This window comes from Hermetia illucens, chromosome 5 (assembly GCF_905115235.1).
Source record: "Hermetia illucens chromosome 5, iHerIll2.2.curated.20191125, whole genome shotgun sequence".
Lineage (NCBI taxonomy): Eukaryota > Metazoa > Arthropoda > Insecta > Diptera > Stratiomyidae > Hermetia > Hermetia illucens.
Genome location: NC_051853.1, coordinates 50,400,832 through 50,416,223, shown reverse-complemented (window position 1 = coordinate 50,416,223; position 15,392 = coordinate 50,400,832). Strand labels below are relative to the sequence as shown.

Sequence of the window (15,392 nt, the reverse complement as noted above, 5' to 3'; positions counted from 1 at the left end):
CGAGCCACGGTGAGTTTCAAGTTGTGATGAGTTGCGCTACTTTGGTGTGGAGCTCGGACGAATCTCCGCTAAACGGCTTCACAATGCAGCACCTTCGCACTGCAATAGAGAAATTCGTGTAAAAGGTTGTCGGGTTCAAGCATGCCTGGCAAAAGAGAGAGGAAGAGTGGATTTCCTCTGGGTCCGGAGTTTTCTCGAGGGGCTCACATAGTTTTCACCCTAGTCCCCGATTTTCTTTTTACGGCCCATGTACCCCAAAAAATATTCAAAGAATAAACGTTGGGCAAATAGAGGCCATGAATTGAGGTGACAAAGACCCAGATTGAAAGAGAAGGAAAAAGTGTGAACTTTTGGAGAAGTGGGGAAGTCCTCACCTAACTTAATAGTAAATTCTAACCGAATAGTTATTAAAATTTCATGGAATTTATCCATGTCGATGCAAATGTTCACATGCGTTCAAGTAAATCAACAAACAATGGTTATTGTTCACTTCAGTTGAGGTGAGAAATCATCGATTATCAAGCGTAATAAATTAAATAAATTGAAAGAAATGGTGTTGCATTGCTCTCTACACTCTATTTCTTATGAAAATATTAGGTACATTTGAATTCCATTTTTTGCCATTTTTTTTTTTTTTTGTTATTCGTTTTTCTCCGCAAATACTTTGAGGAGTTCGTCACACTTGGCCAAGTCGTTTCCTTGCGTTGTTGCCATGTCACAGAGATGATTCTTTAGGCAATTATCGCCACAGCCAGCTTTAAGAGTAGGGTCACCAAGTTTAAATTTGTAAGTCCAATACTGCAACAGCAAAGATTTTAATATCAACCATACAGCCCAGAAAAATATGTTCCCGCTCTCACCTTCTTCAAAAGAGTTTTGTTTGATGCAAATTTATGCAAAAGTTGATCAAGTCCTGCAGGGCTCAAATCTTCTGCACCATATGCTTCCGCAAAAGTATACTCCTTGACCCACTCTGGTGATTTGTCAGGGTGCAAATTGGCTAGAGTAAGATTCGTTATCCAGGTTTCATGATGAACGATTTGCTGCAGAAATGAAATGTTTTTGAGATCAAATGAAGCGGTAAAAAGGATTGACTTCGAGTACTTACATATGTCTTGGGTTCAACTCCATAAACGCGGTAATTCGGATTAACATTGCTATAGGGAGTAATACTTCCTCCGTTCCAAGCTACGTTAACTGGAACGGATGGTTTAGATTTTGAATAATAAACCTGGAAGTGGTCCTTATGTGTGTGTCCGTTGAAGATGCCGCTAATAGTATTGTGGTAGCGATCAACGATACGAGTGAATTCGCGTGACCAAGTGTAATGGCAGCTTCCTGAGCCGGATGGAATATGTGCCAGAATGTGGACATACTCACCAACCCGTTCAGCTTCGAAGAGAGTATCCTGGAGCCACTGTAGTTGCTTTTTAAGATAGCTTGGATCAAACAGTAGCCAGAAATTGAAGGTGTAGCAGTCGTTGTTGTTGATGCCGATAATCCTGAAACCTTTTTGTGGTGATACAGTGTAGTAGCCGCCCTTGCGAACAGTCTCTTGTGCTTCCTTTGGTAACCACGTTGACCATTCTTCTGCAAGGTAATCGTATAGCCAACCAGACTCAAGCCCCTTCTCCTTAACATACTCTGGCGCGAACCTGAAATATGAATTGATTAAAAGTTCCATCACCAGTACATTTTCCACCCTGAGACTTACAAATTCAATGGATCGGGTTCGTGGTTACCAATCAGCGGGAAGAGTGGAATACCCTTAAACTTTTCCTTTAATAATTCATCCATTGCATGGATAGATTTTTTGTTGCCCTCAACTGAGGTAAGCCAAATAGCGTGATCAATGTAATCCCCAGTGTAATAAATATAGTCCGCATCAGGATGCTCACTAAGAATTGCATCTAAAGAATTCTCAACAAGGTGGAGCGGAGAATCACAATCTCGATAGTCACCCCAATAGCCGGCACTTTCGGCAACATCAGTCAGATTTTCTCCTGTACTACGACAGCACATTGGATTCGGACAATTGGCTAACGATCCCGCTTCATATAGTGGATCATAATGGATATCAGTCAAATGTACAATTTTCAAATCATCAGCAGTCGATGGAGGGATGAAGCTCTTTGCAGCTATTGGAGTCCTTTCTATGTATGGACTAACTTCAACTTTCCAGTCAAAATGAGGCTGTTCAGCAGTACAACCAGGTCCTTGTAGGAGAACACTACAAATCGAGAGGGCTGAAAGACTTGGTTTTTCGTCGACAATGTGGAGAAGCACATTCTGCAAAAGAAAGCAACGTTACAAGCTTAAAAACACTAATCACGATATTTTGAGTTCAGACTGAACTGAACTGAATTGCTAAGCTACGAACTATTCGGCAGCGTAACTAGGATTCTTTTTTACTTAACTTACCAACATTTTGTCAATCAATCCTTCACAAACCGGTGCAGGTTGGATATTGGCTTGAACACACAGGCCCACAGCTAGGTTGCGCATATAATCTGCATCCTTGCCGTCACGACGATACTTGAGTAGCACATTAACAGCGGATTTACACAGTGCGCAAGTCACACTCTAAAATATAAAAAAATAATATTACCGGCAAACAATTTAATCGAGTATCTCTGGATTTACCTGTTGTGAGTCTGACAATGTTTCATATTCTCTACGTCGAATTTCGATTGGAGCTCTAAGCATCATCAGTAGATTGTCAAGTTGAGGAGATTTGACACCAGTTTCAACATATTTGATGTATTCCTCCTCGAAGATATCACCAGCCACATCTGTGCAGATAAAACATAATGATATTAAACAAGTCGGGAAACCAGGAGCTGGGCGCTTCAGGTATGAGAGGTTTTGTGCATTTCTTATATAAAAATATTTGAGTGGACAATTGTCCCATTAGTACCTAGCAGGTAATTTAATATTATATATTCACTCGCTAAACCCGGCAGACCTTGTTCTGCCTGCGGGGACTCTCTTCAGGTACTGGAAGAAATACACCAATCTGACAATACACTTGTCCTCGCACTTATCACAATGGCGGAACACATCTATTTGTACCGTAGCTGATCGGGCTGAGGATGCGTTTAACCAAATTGGTATGCATGTTGAGACGTGCCATGAGGTGTGGATGACGTCTAAACAGAAGAGCAACTAGATCCATATATAGGGGACTCTTCCTTGCAAGTACGTACGGGACCCTTTTATTGAATGAGTCCGCGATGACAGTGCAGGGCAGAAAATTGCATGTCTTCCAGTATATGGCACAGTTTGAACCGACAGGGTTTGTTGCGTGTTCCTCCTCTTGGTCTAGAAGTAGTCCAGTGTGCCATGGCCTACAGAATCAGGAGATGCATATGTTTAATTCAAATGGAGAGGCTGGCACCGCTTGCCGCCAAAAGGTTGTTAGATGAGATTGTAACATCTCAGTTGCAGCTTAACATGTACGTACGTTAATTATGTCTGCGAGAGGAAGTTCTGTCGTGAACTTCGCGCTCAAAATGGACTTCCTCCTGACGGGGCATGGTAGCTTAATTTCTCTTCACGGGGAACGCTGCTTCCAGCCACGGTTATGCTCTGTGTGGGGCAAATTTAGAGGACTAGTTTCATGTCCTCTCTGTCTGTCCAGCGGACTGAAGCCTCCGCAATCTGGACGACATGGGTGTTCATATAGTGAACGGTATCTTTGATTTTATTTAGTGCCTTTCTAGCATTCATACACTTCGATGAGTCAATATATACGCGCGTGCTCCTTTCCGACGGCCGACGCAGTTCATCGACGCTACTTCATCTCTAATATGATGGGCGAATAGGCATAGTGGCTGTAGTAGACAGCCACCAGTTCCACGTATTTTATGTTATTGTTGTCTTATCATGTGTTGTATTGTATGCAGAGCAGTAATTGATTGGTGGAGGAGTTTCGTTACAGCTCTCTAAAGCATATCATCTCCCCATTATCTGGGGTCAAGGAAACCGGGGTGGTCATCTCAGAGCATATGCTCTAAGACAATTCATGAGAATGTGCTCTGGACCCAGTTGTTTGTGGTTAGCCCCTTATAGGAGTTTCATTGTCTGCGTCCGAAGGCACAGTGGAATTATGCCTACGGAACAAGTACTCACGTCAAACCCCCAGCACCTTTATGTCCTCACACTTTAAATGTGCATGTAAAATTAACATATTTTACAATATTCGACGCTCGAAACGATGCCGTTTGAAAACATGCATTGTATTTCCGAATATGTTGTAAAAAGTCTTTGAATTCCTGAGTAGTTCCGGCAACATTAGTTCAAAGTGGATCTGGTGGGTCAGACAGTGGTAGCAAATTGTCCTTGCCAGTAGAACAACACATACCAGGCTTTCCTACTGAAACCTCAAAACGCGATAGTGTAAGCACAATATAACCATTACATCAATGAGGACATTTCGATCCACTTTGTAATTACGGTTGCGGTACATCTCTTTACTGAGGGTGTTAATCCAATTCTCGAAACCGTAATGGAGGATGGATTGAACCGCAATCATCAACAAACGGCGCCCGCTGGATAATTTACCACTGGCACTAGACTTCAAGCCATCAAATCGCAAACATTTCAGCTCTGTGGTGTAGCGAATCTGCTTGAAAAAGCTCAACATCATCCGCGTATCCGACTAGATACAATTCATTAGGCATCGTGAGTCATATCACACTATCTTAGAAGGCATTCTAAAGGCCTGGACCAAGGATAGACCACAGGGTCTCCCCCGATGCGACCTTCCGGGATCTCGTAGAGCAAGAGGTGGTCCTTCAAATAGTCCCCTAATATCCGGCAAAGGTAGCTTGAAATATAGAAACAATTTTCCAGCGCCTCGAGCATGTGGCACCACCTCGCAGAAATGAACGCATTCGTTACATCTAGCGTCACAAGGAGTGCCACTCGTCGATAATTGCGACTCTGTGCTCCAGCCAGTCTCACCATTATACTATATTATAATATTAGTGTACCAAATTTTGTACGTCTAGCATGAACCTAAGGAGGGTCTTGAGGCAAATTTCTAAAAATTATTATTATTATTAGGACTAGATTTCGTATGGATAGGTTCTGAGAGCGAGACATGTAGCGCTTTTCTGGGAACACATTTTGAACCCTCACGCGGTATCATGAATATCATCAATTTCGAAAAGTACTAACTGCGTCCTTTAATTTGACACCACACATGACTATTTTCGGCGAAAAAAAATTGTACACTCCCCTTTCGTATGTATCAAGAGAAAATTGCGTCACTTACTATATGTAAAGGGATGTAAAGGGATCACAACTTCTCACCAAGTTTCTAGGCTACAAAAGCTCTGCATGAGCAGACCTTCATAGAGGTGTAGTTAGATCAATCTAATAGAACAGGTGCCTCTACAGAAAGAGCTACCCATGTGTCCCAACGCATCGCCAAAGCTTGTGACGCGTCCATCCCTAGGACGTGCTCATTCCCCAGTAGAAGACCAAACTACTGGTGGAATACTGGCCAACCTTCAATCAGCCTGTCACCGAAACAAAAGAGTGATCCAGAGGGCAGTAGGCAAAATCGACCAAGGGCAAAAAGAGGGCGCCTATAAAGAAGCCAGCAAAAGTCCCAAGCTCGCCATCCAACAGAGCAAGAGGAAGCGCTTTAAAGGGCTTTGTTTGGAAGCCAACGTAAACCCATGGGGGAGCACCTATGGAATCGTGATGGGCCACTCAGAGGCCATTTGTCTCCGCAGAACAAGTATTCTTCCCCCTTGTTAAAAATCATTCAGGGGTTATTCGCTCAGTAAGAGGAAAGCAGTGGCGAGAGATTTGCGGTAGAATAAGAGACAGCATAGCTCCGGGTCTGGATGGCGTACCCTTAAGCTTGCTGTGAAATCCAGATCGGACATGTTCGCTGAGTTCGAAACACGCATGTCCGAGGGGTATTTCCTGCATCATGGAAGCGGCAGAAGTTAGTACTACTGCCTAAGGCTGATAAACTTCCAGGTGGCCAACCTCCTACAGACCTACATGTCTTTTGGACACTGTAGGGGAAATGCTAGACCGATTAATCTATAATAGGCTACTCCCGGTTGTTGAGAACTAAGGAAGCCTCTTAGATCGGCAGTATGAGTTCCATAAAGCCAGATCAACCATTGATGCCATCGAAATGGTTACTGGTTTGGCAGAAAGTACAATTCACGGAAAGTGTTGTACTAGCAAATATTGTGTGGTGGTAAACCTGGGGTTGAGAAATGCATTTAATTCGGCCAATTGGCCGGTGTCCCACAAGGCTCAGTACTGAACCGACTGCTGTGGAACATCATGTACAACGATGTTCTTAATCTTCTGGTTGCGGAGGAAGCCAAGATGGTGGGTTACGCTGACGATATAACGCTAGCTGTAATCGCAAAAGAATCTCGAAGATGCTGAGTTATATTCATGCGGAGCGATCAGTGCTGTTAAGGGTTGGCTAGAGAATTCTAGTCCGACCCTTGTGGAGGAGAAAAAAACGGAAGCGGTTCCCATCACCAAGCGCCGTAAAAGAAATTATGCCCGTATTCAAATTAGGAATCATATTATCACTTCGAAGCCTGCCATAAAATACTTGGGAATGATGATAGACGGAAAGCTCAGCTATAAGCAACACGTGCAATATGCTTATGCATTCACCGCAAGTGTTGCCCTGACAAAGATGATGCCGAACGTGAGAGGGCCACGGCATGCTTCCAGGTTGCTTATAGCTAGGATAGTGAGTTCGATCTTGCTCTACGCAGCTCCAGTTTGGAGAAAGGCACTGCAGGTCAACGCTAATGAACTGCCTTAATGGTGTGCTGTGCATTCAGGACTGTCTCAGATCACTCTCTCCCGAAAGGGAGAGATATCTAAATAGATGGCAAAATCATTGGGAACGCTCAGGAAAGGATCAGTGGACTTGCATGCTCTTCCTTGCCATTAGAGAGTGGATGGAGAGACGACACGGTGAAATTAATCATAATCTTACCCAGTTTCTCACGGAAGATGGAGAATATCGCCAGTAACTGTACAGATTCAAACTGGATACCTTACCCGATTATTCAAACTGCAATGGAGTCCCAGAAGACCCAGAGTACGTATTCTTCCACTGTCTAAGATTTGTGGAAGAAAGGAAGAATCTAGATGAGACTCTAGGAGATGTTCGTGTACCAGAAAATCAGGTGCGAAGAATATTAGCATGTTAGGAAGCCTGGGATCCGATCAACTACATAGCTGCATCTATTCAGAGCAAACTGCGAAAAGCAGAGGAGATGCCGCATACGCCGCGTAGAGACGAAAGGTGACCAAGCTAAAGCGAGCTGACTCCGCCCCGTGATGTAATACCTTATGGTGATTCCACGGGGCCCGGAGGAGTCATACGTTTTAGTGGATAAGAATCCCACACGGTAAGTTGGAGTAACTTCCCCCCGGGGGGAGAAGCACACCACCGGGGGAGAGGCGCATAGCCACTCTATAGCTTTTGTTTCTTATACCACCCTCTACTCCCATTCCAAATTTCATGTCAATCGGTCTTGACTGAAAGAATTCGGAGGTTGAACCCGATTTTAAGCTTTAATGGCTGGACTAACAGATGAGACTTGCTTATTTTATAAGTCATCATCATCACCTGAAATTTTAAAACCCTCTACCGCAGAGATATTGTTTCACTTGTGTTGGATAGTATCGAAAAAGACGAGAAGGCAAACTGTCATAATTATGATTGACAAATCCTGGAAAATGTCAGTCCTACTACCTTTTATAACTGCGGGTCGGATATGGATGCAAAATGCAAAGCGGTAGTGGGTAATTCTTTTCAGCTCTCATTACCACTTTTCGATAGAAAACTCACTGAAAATTCAATGAACAATGTTTTACTTTTCCTGTTTGTATTATTATTTATTATGAACTTATAAATATACCTACTATATGCACCTTAATAAAATGAACTTTCAATCACCAACTCTCGTTTATTTGAATTTTTACCTTCCTCTCTCTTGATTATTTTAATTTTTTATATTTTAAACCCTGATTTCTTTCGCTGGTCCCTTGAGTTTCAAATTATGGAGAACAGACTATAATACCATTCTAGAATAAAACTAAAAATGGCGTTGACTATGTTTGCAAGTTTATCAAGGCTTGCGATAGATCACGAAACTCCGGGAAAGTGCTCATCGACTTTGAAAGCGAGGTTCTAGAACGACACATGGAATCCTGGATTTGTCAAATGCAATAAAATGAAGGCAAGACAAAGTATATGGTGCCAACGTCAGCATCGAAAACAACGAACCAGTAACATCAAACCGCACTGGTCAAACAGGAAGAATAAGGATAAGGATAGGAGAATACAAATTTGAGACCGTTGTTAATTTCTCTTATCTAGGGTCGAAAATCTCAACCGATAACAATTACGATGAGGAAATCCGCGCACGGTTGTTGTCAGCCAACAGAACCTATTTCAGCTTACAAACACTGTTCCGCTCGAAAGACTACAAGACTACAAGACTATGATTTTTCCAGTCGTCATTTATTTCTCGGAGACTTGGGTTCTTAGCAAGAAGAATTGCGAACTCTTGACCGCGTTCGAGAGAAGAATCCACTGAAGAATTTTTGGCCCCCTACATGAGGATGGACGATTCCGTAGCCTACATAACGACGAAATCTAAGAGCGATACCATGACCGTCGGGTTGTGAATAAAATCCGGCTCAATAGGTTACAGCGGGCGGGTCACTTAATCCGTATGGATGAGGATGATCCCACCCGGAAAGTCTATAAGGGCAATATCTATGGTAGAAAAAGAAGACGAGGCAACCCTGCCTAAGATGGAGCGATGACGTAGGTCAGGACGCCAGACAGCTTTTAGGGATATTGAATTGGTGGACCTCGGCGCAAAACCGGGATGTCTAGAGTTCCTTATTAAGGCAAGCCTAGACCGGTTATTGCGCCGTTGATGATGATGAATAAAAACTGGACTGAAGATTAGAAGCAAAAGCAAGATCCAAGATTTCTGCTAACAATATCTTTGGCCTTAAGGCAAGCTCCAAACTTTTGGCTGATTGTCACAAGGATTTACTATTGAAGCCCCCAGGACGATCAAGTTTGGGATGAAAATCTACCTACGTTTGCACTTCAGAAACTAGTAGAGGTAGGTTTGGCGCTGGTTTTTGGTGTCGAACTTTTTGGTTGTTCTTATTGTTTGAATTAAACGAGCCAATTGTTTTTTGACTAGAGACAACCCTAGTATATTTTATCGCAAATATCATTATTTTGGGACCCAATTGCTCTCTTCCTCAGTGCTTAGTGCTCAGTGCTCAGGAAATCGAAATATCGATATATGCGATAGATCCCGGAGTCCCTAATTAAAAAACAAACTGCTCGTTTCGTAGGAGAGGTAGTCATCGAAAAAAGGGCAGCATTAATATTATTCACTGTGTTAAGCAAGGCAGGCTAGGTAACAAGCTATGTAAATGACCAGAACAAATGAAGACGAATGGAATGTCCCGCAGAAAGGAACGCTTTACCAAAGAACAAAAGTGACGGTGTCTTGACGCGATTGTACTCATTAATCCCATCATGTTAACAGTAACCATGAAATATTATCCATTTATGTTAAATTTATGTATTTATGTAAATGAACTTACCATAGCTTTTTGCTAAAGGCGATTTGCCTCTTCGCACGGTCGCTTGAAACCGTTATGAAAAGAACACAGAGGAAAATCACGAACTGCATCTGTGATACTCTTTCAATAACCAAAATTTAAAAAATAATTCAAACCCACACAAAATAAAGAACGGAATGTGGTATCTTTCACCCACCTACTCGACTGCGGAGTTCTCAATGGTATCCACCGCTTTTTATATGCGATTCCAGTAGCGATTATTAACTAATCTATTAATTAATTGGCAACCATCAGAACAGTAACATAGAATATAGTATATCTTGTCGGGTAGAGTTTTTTTCATTTCTAAGCTGGCATTAAGACTGTAATTCACCTTCGGGGGCAATCCTTTTTTATTTTTAACCATCGTGAGCTTATCATAAGAAAATATTTACTTACAAATTACATAGACACATATTTCTTTACAACAAACATGTTTTAATTCAGTCCATAATTTGGCAATGTGGCGAACTTGAGCTTATTTTCGCTTAGCATGCTTAATTAAGATATGATAACTGTAAGTGTAATGCTTATGTACATATGCCCCTTAGACCGTTTGATTTCGATTAAGACAGTAGCTATGTTTGCGGTGTTATTGAAAGCCTTCAATATTTCTATCTACCCCCTGGGATTCAAAATCAATTAAAGGCCGCATGACGTACAGGTGGACTAAATTCAAAATGTGATTCCCCTGTTATTTCGATTTCCTTAAAAATAAAAGTTTTGATTTGCTTTGGATAAGTAAACGCATTTTCAGTACAATTCAACTAAGAACATAATTCTTTTGCTATTTTCTAAAGAATCCAAAATCTAGTTATACCTTAATTAATATAATATTAAAAATAAATAGAATATGATAAATGAGAAATTTATCAATCTGATAAAAATATGTAGCCGTTAAATGCTCGCTTTGGAGTATCACGGCACCTCAACAATCGATTTGGTTAACCAAGGACTTTTAAACACAATCTCCAATGAAAAAAGAATCTGCTGTTTCCCTAGTGCCAGTACAGATTCCTTTTATACAGAAACCGAAATCCACTTTCCCGTCGTAAATTGTTACTCTGATTATTCGCCAAGATGACTTTTCATCCATGGGGCTTGAATATCTATACAGATGTGCATAGAATGAGACTGGGAAAAAATATAACATAGAAACGTAGATGATAAATCTGAAATAATAAGATCGCCTTGAATACTACTGCTTCAATGTACAATAAATCTCTGAATTAGGCAGTACTCCAATGCTTCGTTAGCATATCCAGTGAGTCTTTGAGGGTTTAACGTGAGTCTTAACGACTTAATTCCACGTTCTTCGACACGGATTGATTTTGTGACCACAGTCAGAGCCCCGCTGAGACAAGCAACAACGGTACCAGTCTACACCAAATGCATGGCTTAGCATTCATACTGGTAGATGCAAGACCTACCCAAATTTCTACCGAACTAAGAGCACTGCAGCCGTGTTGAAACACAACACCACGCTGAGGCCCGAAGGTCTCTTCTCGCTTGAGCATAACCAGCAACCCCATGAAGCTCCCACTAGGGGGCCAGCCGCAAATAACCGAGCTGTACTCACATACAACGGGAGTTTACCCGAAGTATGAGAGTCCAGGGGCTACCTCGGTTCCCATGGTACGAGTATAACCCTGATGAGGTTTCGTGACCAATTTGCTACTTCAGATGAGTCCCCGTGCAGACTCGGGTCTGATCGCCCTGATTAGGCCTTTGGAGCATTCGCCTACTGCATCACGGCCGGCAAGCCAAAGTGAGTACAGCGTCTCCCGGTGCCACCACTATGAAGGTTCTCCTCGCCCACTTGGTTTTGGTTCAGCCGACAGGGTGGCCGCCCCGTCTTCCTCACCGCCACCTCTGAGCACCATTAGCACATACATATAAATACATACATATGTCTGTCTCGACTAATTGATATTAATAAAATGATTAGAAAAACTAAAACGAAATGTTTCCCTACGACCCGCCATTCATATGAGCCCACTTTGTTGTGGTATTGACGAATTCATAACGTCATACACGTTTCCGTATGGATGAGGATGATCTAACCCGGAAAGTCTATAAGGGCAATATCTATGGTAAAAAAAGGAGACATTACTGCAAAATGGAAAAAAAAAATCATCGAGGCACACTACAGGCCCGAAAATACATTGCACGCATTGTTGTTGAGTTTCTTCCTGGGAGAAGACTTTACTGCGACTCGTACGATGGGCTAAAAATACTTGTAGGGGGCCACAGTGTTCCGTCCTAGGTCCCGTACTGTAGCTAGTTATGTATGATGGAGTGTTGACGCTACGTATTCCGGAAAACGTGACAAACATTGGCTTCCCCGATGATATCGGGATAACAGTAGTTGAAAAAGATCAAGATCGAGATTGACGCAAAATGTAACGATATGGGGGCTCAATCCCTGGTTGAAAAATTCCGGCCTATCACTTGCTGAACATAAAGCAGAAGAAGTTCACATCAGCAAGAGGAACAATTTGGGAAACCGGAAGCTGAACGCTTCAGGTACTAAACGTTTTGTGTATTTCTTAGTACGTAGCACGTAATATATCCATATATTATGTGAGAGTATTCACTTTCGGGTGATATTGACATTCATAATCTTCAATTTTCAAAGGAGCAACAACTTTGACGTATTATAACTTTGTTAGTAATAGTGCAATCTCCACCAAGATGGTAAGATCATGCTCTACATTATAGCGTATATCACTGAAAAATTTCGTTGGTGCTAAGATGAATTTAAGGAGGGGTTTCCAGCCAATTACAAAAATTATAGTAATATACTATTATTAACTTTATTTGAACTTATATCGGTATGGAAGGTATTTTGGAACCCAGGCAACCATACAGTGACAGACTCCTGATTTTTTTCAGATTTTTTGGTTTGGTAGTTTCTGAGAATGGCCCCTTTAAAGAAATTATCACTTTCAACCCCCCGCACTCCCCCACCTTTCCAACAAATGTCAAAACTAAGACAGGCTTCGAAAAGTAGTAAACGAGGCCTTTAATTTGATATCCCACGTTATTATTTTTGATGAAAAAAAATTGTACACCCTCCTTTTGCATGTATGGAATTGAATTTGCATGTATTGAATTCAACGTGCAAGGATGTAACTCACTGTATATTGGAGCGTGCATAGTTCCCACAGTAAACCGAATTTAATAAGATTTTGTGTTTACACATTCATAAGTTAAATGTCTACGAACATCCTCATCGGGAACGCGCGTTTTAGAGTTGTATCCTTTATCTTTAAAACCAAGAGTGAAGAACAGTATGACTAAACTTTCTACGCTGGTAAGCATGCTGGTTTTCATTAAGTGGGGGCGACCTTAGCACCTTCTCAATAAAGTGATGCTCAACCAGTCTTTCCAGACATTTCAGCGAGAATGATGTTAAGCTATTTCCCAAGTTTAAGTTTGAAGACTACCCTAATCTTCTGTCAAGAAGTGGGCCCGTGTGCCTGAGCAAGAAATATGGTTACCATTTACCCTTGATAAACTCGCCGTTACCTGAAATGCACTTCAACTCCCCCCACGATTGCCTGAGACGTCTCCTTCTCTATTGTTCGCCAAGTGCCCTTGGGCGGCCCACTTGTCGGCTATCTTGGGAGAGTAGATTTCACTGCATGATACGACCAGAGATGCAATTGTCACCCTTCTTTAATGTGTGGCCTATCCACTGCCACTTTCGCCTTCCGGTCACACTGCGTTTGTTTATAATAGTATCAGGCCAGTGTATTCCGATGACGCAACGCAGACAGGTGTCGACGAAGACTTGGAGATTTTGAGTAACAGTAGTGGCGAGCTACCATGTGCTAATCTCATATAGCAACACAGGAAGAACACCAACACAGAACAGTCTCAACTTGATTTTGCTGTTGAAATAACTGCATTTCCAGATTTTAGACAGAGCAGTGTAAACGGATCTAACACAGTTAATACGTCAGGCAACATCCAGTTCGGTGCCACCGTCGGCAGAAGTCACGCTTTCGAGATATACAAATTGATCGACGCCTTCGTTGCTCTGCCAATTAATGTAAATAGGGAGAGTATGATGACCTGTTAGGCTGATAACCTTTGTTTTGTTGGTGCTTATCTTCAATCCAACTCTACTTGCCTCTGTTTCCAAATGCAAAGCCATTTGGTCAAGGTCCATGAACCGGTGAGAGAGCCCACAGATGTCATCAGCGTAATCAAGGTGTTTGAGCAAGCAACGTCTTCCAGACAGCGATAAGTGACATTTTGCGCCATCCTATGTCGATCTGATAATAACTACCATCTCCACAATAACCCTCGTGCGTCGCTCAGTCCCTGTAGCGATAAATAAGTCTGCAAGGAGACCGTCAAGTCCAATGATTTCTTTTCTACTTAGAAGAACAGTACATATCCGTATGGTATCGGTTAGTTGAAATCTCTAACTGAACTTACGGCAAGCTCTGTACTCGAACAATATGCCACCAATGACGAGGCGGTGGAAGTTGCAGAAATTCACGAACCTTCCCGGAATCTTGCAGTTAGAAGTCTGCTAAAAATCGCCTAGGTGAAGAGAGCGCCGAAAGGGTAGCCGTCAGAAGCAACCCAAAGCCAGATTGCGTCTGTTGCCCGAGTACAAAAGCGTACTACTGCAAATGGGTGAGGAGTACCCTCCAGAGTCCCACCATCTTACTTAGCTTATGTTCAGAATGTCGAGCTTATATCGTTGGTTTCCATTCAAGTTGTAGAAAACCAACATTCTGAGGACCTTCGCTACCGTTGTGGAGGAGGGGGCGCACATCCCGGAAACAAATCATAGAACGTTTTCGAGAGTCGTAGTCGTGAGGTCAGTCCCCATCCGTGGCGTTTCGGTAGCAATAAAGTTGGTTCGTTACTGGCCCACAATTAATACTTGCTTGTTTTAAGGATAGGAAGCGCTCGACCGAGGTCATTACCCTGACGACGTTCATAGCTTGTCAATAACATGCGACGAACACATCCTTCAGACATTATGTGATACGCCAAATTCCTTGCTGGTGTTTCAATTTTTTAATTTAAATCTTGAAGACCCACTTATGACAAATTGATCAGATAGGCTTCATTGAAGCTTAGCGGTCAACGCTACATAAAATGTCCGTAATTAGGCTGAACCAAACCGAAAGCCAAATTGCTTACAATAGAAAATGATGAGAAATCCTTAAAAAATAAAAGTTTGTCATTCGGTTTATCATCGATATTTTACTAATAATTATAAATATTTTTTATAAATATTTATTATGCATTTAAACAAATTTCAAAAAGTTTCATTACTGTGGTTTAAACATTGAATCATTTCAGCAGATATTTGGAGTTTATCAAGAAGCTCTTCTTCGCTTGTGTTTGACTTCGCAGAGAGATCTGCAATTGCTTCGGTGAATGCCTTCTTCCAAATACGGATAAGGCCCTCCAGTTGCTCCACTTCAGCCTCATCCACTATGGATCTAATTTTTCGTTCGCTTCCAGGATCTCGCGCTGCATTTGAATACGATTCCTCTAGACTAAACCCAGTATGTCCGCTGTTGAAAACATTTCTTCATATTTCCTGGCGTTGGTCGATTTTCGGGAATATTGTTTGATACATTCTCCTTGTATTCTGTGCTAGCCGCTATAGGCGAAGAATTCAAAAAATTTAGCCGTTTCTTTCTAAACCTGTCTCGAACTCTTCGATTCAAGGAGAGCTTAAATTGGCCTGTGGA

At 42.0% G+C, this 15,392-nt stretch overlaps 2 protein-coding genes across 2 annotated transcripts in view; both read right to left on the bottom strand.

Annotated features, from left to right (window-relative positions):
• Positions 1 to 556: 556 nt before the first annotated feature.
• Positions 557 to 9,844, bottom strand: LOC119657821 (sphingomyelin phosphodiesterase-like). Its single transcript, XM_038064935.1, has 7 exons — positions 9,646 to 9,844; positions 2,644 to 2,792; positions 2,422 to 2,583; positions 1,715 to 2,289; positions 1,109 to 1,655; positions 861 to 1,043; positions 557 to 798 (listed from the first exon to the last, which is right to left on the bottom strand). Exons 2-7 carry the CDS (start codon positions 2,707 to 2,709, stop codon positions 640 to 642), a joined length of 1,692 nt encoding a protein of 563 aa, XP_037920863.1. The 5' UTR covers positions 2,710 to 2,792; positions 9,646 to 9,844; the 3' UTR covers positions 557 to 639.
• Positions 9,845 to 14,921: 5,077 nt separating this feature from the next.
• Positions 14,922 to 15,392, bottom strand: part of LOC119656954 — a 1,034-nt gene continuing 563 nt past the window's right edge. The window contains exon 2 of the mRNA XM_038063672.1: positions 14,922 to 15,385. Coding sequence (XP_037919600.1) covers positions 15,195 to 15,385 — 191 coding nt within the window. The 3' untranslated portion in view covers positions 14,922 to 15,194. The remainder of the gene's footprint in view (positions 15,386 to 15,392) is intronic.

Bases quoted from the DNA above. Each gene is read 5' to 3' on its own strand.
- LOC119657821 (XM_038064935.1), bottom strand. From the start codon at position 2,709: ATGATGCTTAGAGCTCCAATCGAAATTCGACGTAGAGAATATGAAACA. The intron at 1,044-1,108 runs GTAAGTACTCGA...TCATTTCTGCAG, and splicing joins GAGTTGAACCCAAGACATAT to CAAATCGTTCATCATGAAAC. The intron at 799-860 runs GTGAGAGCGGGA...TTGCTGTTGCAG, and splicing joins ACAAAACTCTTTTGAAGAAG to TATTGGACTTACAAATTTAA.